Source organism: Staurois parvus, unplaced genomic scaffold (genome assembly GCF_062004578.1).
Source record: "Staurois parvus isolate SC_StPar_1 unplaced genomic scaffold, SC_StPar_1.0 ptg002113l, whole genome shotgun sequence".
Lineage (NCBI taxonomy): Eukaryota > Metazoa > Chordata > Amphibia > Anura > Ranidae > Staurois > Staurois parvus.
Genome location: NW_028319909.1, coordinates 3,770,001 through 3,778,970, shown reverse-complemented (window position 1 = coordinate 3,778,970; position 8,970 = coordinate 3,770,001). Strand labels below are relative to the sequence as shown.

The following is an 8,970-nucleotide window of genomic DNA, read 5'->3' as shown; positions in this document are numbered from 1 at the left end:
CATTACATGTCCCTACAACGATTAGATTAAGGTGATTGAGTTAATCATGAGGCTTTAACTCTTGGGGATGTTCCTGACACTCATTAGAACCAAGGATGAGCAGCGAAACATATTCAACAATCCAGTACAAGACCAGTTGACCAAGACCTAACAACTATTAGCTATACTATGACTTGGATAGATGAGAACCTTCACAGACATATTGCTAACAAGGCTTGTGCCACACCACCAGATATATTGGACTGATGTTCTGTTTAAAGATGTTAATGTAGTACAACCAATTGAGATGTTATTACTTACAATACATTAAGATGGACATTAGATGGTGGTGGCCTGCCATTCAGGGTCATTCAAATGTTCAGAGCAGCCTTCATGAACTTGTATGCTGAACAACAGGACTCAGCTGATGAGCAGGGTGGTCAGGGACAACATTTTCCAGGAGAGGAAACTTGTGGGCGGGGGCATATAAAAAAACCAAGCCTGGGAGATTGGTTAGGAGAGTGCAGGGAGAAGGAGGTTTGCTGATGGCTGAAGTGCTGAACTAGGCCGTGGAGCCAGGGTTGGAGAAAGAGGAAGAGTGGAAAGAGCCTACTTACCACCCAGCCTGCCACGTTGCCCAGCAGGACAATCTGACAGCAGGAGACCAAGGTCTGAAGACCGTGGACTACCCTGTCTGCAGGGAAAGATGGACTGCTACGATCTGCCGGACTACTTAGATAGGGTGAGAGAGACCCATGCAGCCGCTAACCAAGCAAATACTGACAGTTTGCCACCTCAGCTATCTACCTACACATAGTTGTGAATAATTACATATAGTTGCCCCAGTTTGCGGCCTAGTTCTCACAACTGCCATTGTTGGGATACATCTGCATTACAGTTTATCTTACAGGCTGACCGCAGGACATACAGTTGCAGGCCAGGATACAGCAGTACCAACTGAAACAAATTTCCCGTTTTCAAGAAATCAGCTTTCCTACTACTGTTCATTTTTGCCTTTGATATTCAGAGGGAGTTGTCATTGTCCTTAGACACTTATGCCAATTGTTGCTATTAGTTACTTCAAGCCTGCCCTATGTTTAGTGCTTTAAAGGGGACCCCAGACTAATTCACTACCACCAAGAGCAAAAGTGTTAACTCCCCTTTTTTCTTACTTTCTTTGTGTTGTCATCCTGAGGAACTATATTCCCCACCTCCAGGGGTGGAATGACAACTCATGGGGCCCCCGGGCAATAGGGGATCATGGGGCCCCTGTGTCCTTGCCCACACTCAAAGCACACCCAAAAAAGCCTATAAAAAGGTACAAGGGGCATTTCATGGGGCCCCCTACTGACCCTGGGCCCTTGGGCAATGCCCGAGTGCTCGAATGGTCAGTCCGCTCCTGCCCATCTAAACTCAACTTCATAGCAACTGGGCCCCAACAAGTGCGCAGAAGACACTGTAGTGCTCTTAAAGGGACATTGCTCAATTCCAAATGAGAATTCTCATTACTTCATATCTAATCTGTGTCATCTATTTCTGAGGACCCACAGTGAGTTTATCTGTTTCTTGATAGTTGTTTCTGCCCACTGGTGATTCAGCAGTCCCCTCAGATTGGAGGCAGTGGATTATTTCTGAAAGCAGGCCTGCTAACAGTCATTGTTGCTTTACTGTCATTGTCATTACTTTTGCTCACAATTGCCAAGAGTGATTATATTTACTGCATATATACTGTATCAGTGTCATTTTGTTCTTTTTGACCAAGTTACCTTTAATCCCAATATAAACTTCATATTGGTTTATACTAACTTGTGTGTGAGTCCATTTTACAGTTGTGATTTATTTTGGTCACAAGAGTACAGTGGTGTCAGAAGAGGTTGGGCTTTCAGCAAGAGGCTTAGATTGACAGGGAACCCAAAAATTACTAACAACCCTTAAGGGAGTAGTGCTGCATTAGCATTTTGTTTTACCAACAAATGGTGTCTTTTGGTGTCCCTTCTTCAAGGATGGTAGTTCCAGTTTGCCGTAAGTGGCCTCTTTCATGCTTCTTTTGGACCAGTTGAACTCTTTGCTCCTCATTGTTTTTGAAATAAAGTCTTTTGTAGGAAGACTGGTAAAGCCAGCCATAGATTAGTTGAAAAACGGACAAAATATGTGTTAATTTTTTAATCGTTCGTTCTGCACATCATTAATGTGCCAGCTGCAAAACGCGATTTTCGTACCGTAGCTGAAAGCACCTGATCCAACATGATGGATTTTTTTAGAAAAATGAAACAAATGATTGCACAATTGTATGAACTATTTTTGTTTTCCAGTCAACAGAATGTTCAGTTTTTTTAATTTGAGCTGCAACATTTGCCCTCCTATATTGAGCCAAACCATGAATTATGGAAATAGTACAAGGTGGCTTCACAAATTTCACACCTCCTGAGACATTCCTGGACAAGCATTGTCTGCCTTGACACATTACATGACCCCAGGGTAAGTGACTGAGTTACTCATGAGGCTTTAACTCTTGGGGACGGTCCTGGCACTCATTAGAACCAAAGAAGTCCATTGGATTAGCAATGAAACCTCTTCAACAAGTCCAGCTGACCATGACTAACTACTTTAAGCTTTACTGTGACTTGGATAAACGAGAACCTTCACAGACATATCTCTAACAAGGCTTATATGGCTTATATGATGAGTCAATATCACACCATCAATTATATTGGGCTGATGTTCTGGTTAGAGATGGTAATGAAACATTTTGTGTAAGTGACAGAAGGCATCAAAGGCCCCCACCCTTCTTCAGGGATAGTAGATCCAGCTTGATGTAAGTGGCCCCTTTCATGCTTCTTGTAGACCAGTTGTCCTATATGTTCAAAATGTGCTCCTCATTGTCTTTGAAATGTCTCTTCTTTGTAATGTCTAGCAAAAGCGTTGAGTCTGACCTGCAGAGTTTGCCCTTCTATATTGGGCCAAACCATGAACTATGGAAATAGAACAAGGTGGCTTCACAAAGTTCACACCTCATGTTACATTCTTGGAAATCAACATCTGCCTTGACACATTACATGTCCCTACAAGGATTAGATTAAGGTGATTGAGTTAATCATGAGGCTTTACCTCTTGGGAATGTTCCTAACACTCATTAGAACTGAAGAAGTTCCCTGGATTAGCAATGAAAACTCTTCAACAATACAGAACAAGTCCAGTTAACCATGACTAACTACTTTACTATGACTTGGATAAAGGAGAACCTTCACAGACATATCTCTAACAAGGCTTATATAATGAGTCAATATCACACCATCAATTATATTGGGCTGACGTTCTGGTTAGAATTGGTAATGAAGCATTTTGTGTTAGTGAGAGAAAGCATCAAAGGCTCCCACCCTTCTTCAGGGATGGTAGTTCCAGCTTGACGTAAGTGGCCCCTGCTTCTTCTAGACCAGTTGTCCTATTAGTTCACAATGTGCTCTTCATTTTCTTTGAAATGTCTTTTCTCTGTAATGTGTAGGAAACGTGTTGCGTTTGCCCTTCTATGTTGGGCCAAACCATGAACTATGGAAATAGAATATGCTGGCTTCACAAAGTTCACACCTCCTGTTAGGTTCTTGGAAATCAACATCTGCTTTGACACATTAAATGACCCTACAACAATTAGATTAAGGTGATTGAATTAATCATGAGGCTTTATCTCTTGCGAATGTTCCTAACTACTTTAAGCTTTACTATGACTTGGATAAACGAGAACCTTCACAGACATATCTCTAACAAGACTTATATGATGAGTCAATATCACAGAATCAATTATATTGGGCTGATGTTCTGGTTAGAGATGGTAATGAAGCATTTGGTGTTAGTGACAGAAGGCATCAAAGGACCCCACCCTTCTTCAGGGACTGTAGTTCCAGTTTGACATAAGTGGCCCCTTCCATGCTTCTTGTAGATCAGTTGTCCTATTAGTTCACAATGTGTTCTTCGTTGTCTTTGAAATGTCCCTTCTCCGTAATGTGTAGGAAAAGCATTGAGTCTGACCTGCAGAGTTTGCCATTCTATATTGGGCCAAACCATGAACTATGGAAATAGAACAAGGTAGCTTCACAAAGTTCACACCTCCTGTTAAGTTCTTAGAAATCAACATCTGCCTTGACACATTACATGATCCTACAATTAGATTAAGGTGATTGAGTTAATCATGAGGCTTTACCTCTTGGGGATTTTCCTAACACTCATTAGAACCAAGGAAGTTCCTTGGATTAGCAAGAAAACCTCTTCAGCAATCTAGAACAAGTCCAACTGACCATGACTAAATGATATTAGCTATACTATGAGTTGGATAAATGAGAACATTCACAGACGTATCTCTAACAAGGCTTGTATAATGAGTCAATGTCACACCGCCAGTTCTATTGGGTTGATGTTCTGGTTAACGATCAATAAAGTGTTAACCATATAAGACACGTTCTTGGGTTAGAGCCGAAATGGCCTCCATAATGATACTCTCATCTTAAAGAGCTTGGCTGTCACGCATCTGCAAAACAGGTAAAGCGCAAAATAATCAAATTATCCTGCCAGAACAGGCACATTTACTTGGCATCTCATTCCTGATTGGCTTTTAATGCGGCACTACAGAATAAAACATTTTCCTTCAGCCGACATCGGGCTATTTTTGGAAAAAACAAAAGAGAACAGCTAGGAATTCTAATGCGAGAGACTAAAAATTAGATTTTCAATTTTGAGTTACGATTCAGTTATAAGGTTTTAAGACGAGTGTTCCCAGCCTTACTCAGCAACAACATTGGACATCTGGCAGAACAAAGAACCGCACATGGATTTATGACATATTATCTTTATAGCTTACATCAAAATCTGCCCAATTTTATTACATTCCTCCAAAATAGGAAAACAAAGCAAAGGCGGCTTCAGACAAACAGCTACCCATATGGAAGAAAAATATATTTGAAATATAGTTTAAAAATATTTTTCCCAAATATATTGACATATATTTGAAATACTACAATTATGGCCATATTCAAAATATATTTTTATATATATTTTTATATATATATTTTTTTATATATATATATACACTGTATGAAATGCATTTTTATTTCAAAATATATGAAAAATATTTTTTAAAATACATTTCAAATATACTGTATGCCTTTAAAAATACAAATCTGTATTTTTGGAATGCATTTACAAATATGTGTAAAAATATATGTTAAAATTACTTTTTCAAATGTTAGAAAAAAATTAAAGAATATATTTAAAAAATATATATTTTTAAAAATATTATTCATATACTTTGTAATATATAAAAAAAAAACATTTCAACATGCAGTATATACATATATATAATATATATATATATATATATATATATTATATATATTTTATGTATCTATATATATATATTATATATATATATATATATTTATTGAAATATATTGAATATGGCCAAAATTGTAGTATTTCAAATACTATGCATGCATTTCAATGCATGTTGAAATGTGTTTTTTCTATATTACAAAATCTATGAAAAATCTTCTTTTAAATATTTTTTTTTAAAATATATTCTTCAGATTTTATTTGCCATATAAAAAAGTCATTTTAACATATATTTTTACATATATTTATAAATGCATTCCAAAAATGTAGATTTGTATTTTTAAGGACATACGGTATATTTGACATTTATTTTTACAAATATTTTTAATCTCTTTTGTAATAAAAATGCATTTCAACATACAGAAATATATATATATATATATATATATATATATATATATATATATATATATACATATATACATTTTGAAATATATTGAATATGGCCAAAATTGTAGTATTTCAAATATATGTCAATCAGGGGTGGACTGACAACTCATGGGGCCAACGGGCAATAGGGGATCATGGGGCCCCTGTGTCCTTGCCCAAACTCAAAAAAAGCCTATGAAAAAGGTACCAGAGGCATCTCACGGGGCCCCCTACTGACCCCGGGCCCTCGGGCAGTGCCCGAGCTTCCAAATGGTCAGTCCGCCCCTGATGTTAATATATTTGGGAAGAATATTTTTAAAATATATTTCAAATATATTTTTCTTCCATGTGGCTATTTAGAATCGATTATACCTAAAAACAATATATAAAGTAATATAAGATCTACGTTACATGACTTCATGGTATAGGCTGGGGTACAACACTCATCAGATCTTCAGTTCTCTGAATGATTTGTTACTGCCCTGCCCCTTTTTGGAGACTCCTCCCCCACATGTGCACCTCCCTGATTCAAGCACTCTAAATATTTGCGTAAATAATTTTTACCTTGTGGTTTTGGGCACCCAACACTTTGACAAATATTTGCAACTGGTAGCATTTAAACTGTATGTGATACACTCATCACACCTGAGAAAAAAAGGTTATCAATTTGAAAAAAGTAACGATGAAATTTAATCTGCTTAAAATTTGCCTTCCCTGGCTCCTCCATTCACTTTTTATTACATACTTACTTTAGACCCAATGATGTCGTCACTGGGTCTCTGTGCTGCTGTATGCAGTGTGCGAAGATCATGGCTGGTGGGAGGGGCCGGCAGGTTTCTATACATAGTTTCCTGAAAATATCACAGAACCCTGCCTTAGTACCCATTTGAAAAGCCCTTAGCCCTGGTGCAAGCAGTGGGCTGGCTCTTGGGAGGTGTTATGTAAATATCAAAAGACCTCGTGGGCGGGTGTCAATCTGGAAGACTGGGCGTATCTAGCCAGGCTTCTTTTGCATGCAGACTGTCCTGGGTAACGCCCACATGGGATGATGAGCCATCAGGATACAAAGTGCTATAATCCATTGATGGCAAAGGGATGGGCCAGGGACAGACAGACTGGGGAAGAAAGGGCTAGGTGATGCTGGAAGGCCTCCAGCCAGGAAATGAGATGCTGCAGCTTCTAATGCACACTGTGTGAAGCTCCCAGTGTGCAGTGACATCAGAAATCACATGTCCATCATAATCAAACTGCCACTTGTGAATTGTCCCAAAAATATTATTGTATGATTGGAACCACTGAATGAAATCCTAAATGGCTGTGATGTCACACATGGGGAATTATGATGTCGTAAAATGATGTCCAGAAAATCTGTAAGGGTACAAACAGCATAGTTAAAGCAGAAGTCTGGGTAGATGTAAAAGACACAAAAAAAATGCAGCTCTGTATTTATTAAAGTGGCTCTAAACCTCAGACATGAAATATGAATAAAGCATATCCCTCTATAGTGTGTACTTGTCTCAGTCCAGAGCACTAAGTGTCATTTCTGTCTGCTGCCTCCTTCCTCTGCTATCAGCATGAGTCACTTCTGACCAGGGGCGGACTGACCATTTGGGTACTCAGGCACTGCCCGAGGACCCGGGGTCAGTGGGGGGCCCCATGAGATGTCCCTGGTACCTTTCATAGGCTTTTTTGGGTGTGGTTTGAGTGTGTGCGAGGACACAGGGGCTTCATGATCCCCTATTGCCCGGGGGCCCCATAAGTTGTCAGTCCGCCCCTGGTTCTGACAAAATTTCCTGACACCAAGAGATAAAAAGTTGACAGGGGATGGACAGCACACAGCCTGTGATTGACAGCCTCAGCTTTGTTCCTGTGTGCTGTGTGAAAGGGGTGTGTTCCTTCGCTCCAATCAACTCTCAGCTCTCCTCACTGAGCTTTACAGAGTGTAATTTCAGCTTCCTGCAGCCTGCTTTCTGAGAGCTCAGACAAGCTGTATACATTCAGCACCTTATGAGAGAGCTAGTGATAAACCGGTACAACTTATGTAGGAGGATTTGTTTAATCGCTGTGCATCACCTGAGGCCAGTCTCTTGGGTATATGTAAGGGTTTACAAAGTGTGTTTTAAATAAATTCAAGTAGTTTAAGTACCCAAATTTAATTTGGTATCTGCCTTGTGCAGTCCCTGTACAGCAGAGCTCAGAGAAGGGAAAGCGGGGTGGAAGCAGCCAAGGAGCCAATTAGGAGAGTTGGATTGACTTCTGTCGAGTGGGAATGGCCATACATGGATCTAAATTCAGCTGATCCCTGCTGAACCGGTCAAATTTCAATCCATCTATAGCCAACTTAAGGGGAAGGGAGAGTGAGTCCTCCATGAAATGGTCAATGGTGAGCAAACCTGGAAACTCCATATTGAATTTCCTTGAAAAGACACCAAAAAATGATTAGGTGACCTAGCTGTAAGCAGGGGCGGAGTGACAACTCATGGGGCCCCCGGGCAATAGGGGATCATGGGGCCCCCTCTGTGTCCTTGCCCACACTCAAAGTACACCCAAAAACAGCCTATAAAAGGTACCAGGGGCATTTCATGGGGCCCCCTACTGACCCCGGGCCCTCGGTGCCAAGGCAAGGTCATCTAGCTCCCAAGGCAAAGATGCCAATCAAATCCCCCTCCCAAAAAAAATGTATGAGCATTATGTGTCAGCAAAAATCCCCTCCCTCCCTTAAAAAAAATTCAAGCACTATAGGGGGGCTATAGATGGCCATAGGATTGGTTGTATGGGGCCCCACCCTAGAGATGCCACTGGCTGTCAGATTGCCACTGTGCGGTGTTTGCTTACCCACCCCCTACCCAGTGGTGTAATTAGGTTTTGTGCTGCCCTAGGCAACACAAAAATTGCCTCCCCCCGCAGGGAGAGCCTGACATTGACCAACAACACCCCTGCTCCAACCCACCCGAAAGAGCCTTCCACTAACATACATTCCCCCCCTCCCCGGAGAGATAGTCACTCACCTTCACAGCTCCGGACATCCCTGAGAATGAGAGTCGGGCTCTGCATACACCATCAAGCAGTCCGCAGCCTCTCTCATCTCCCACATGGTCCTCATGCAGTGCTGCCCCCCCTGAAAAATGCCACCCTAGGCAACTGCCTTGTTTGCCTTGTAGTAAATACCCCCCTGTCCCTACCCATGTTCTTTGCTGAAAGGAGATGGTAAAAAAACACTACACAGTGGCGCTCCGTCAGTCT

The 8,970-nt window shown here is 40.7% G+C and overlaps 1 protein-coding gene across 2 annotated transcripts in view; it reads right to left on the bottom strand.

The window, feature by feature from the left end:
• Window positions 1-5,809: 5,809 nt before the first annotated feature.
• The window catches only part of LOC149432740 (H-2 class I histocompatibility antigen, K-D alpha chain-like), a 15,526-nt gene continuing 12,365 nt past the window's right edge, over window positions 5,810-8,970 (bottom strand). Inside the window, exon 4 of one of the 2 annotated variants that reach the window (XM_089664965.1) lies at window positions 5,810-7,095. In XM_089664965.1, the coding sequence (XP_089521091.1) occupies window positions 6,953-7,095 (143 nt within the window). In that variant the 3' untranslated portion in view covers window positions 5,810-6,952. The remainder of the gene's footprint in view (window positions 7,096-8,970) is intronic. The other variant, XM_089664964.1, reaches the window with a different exon arrangement.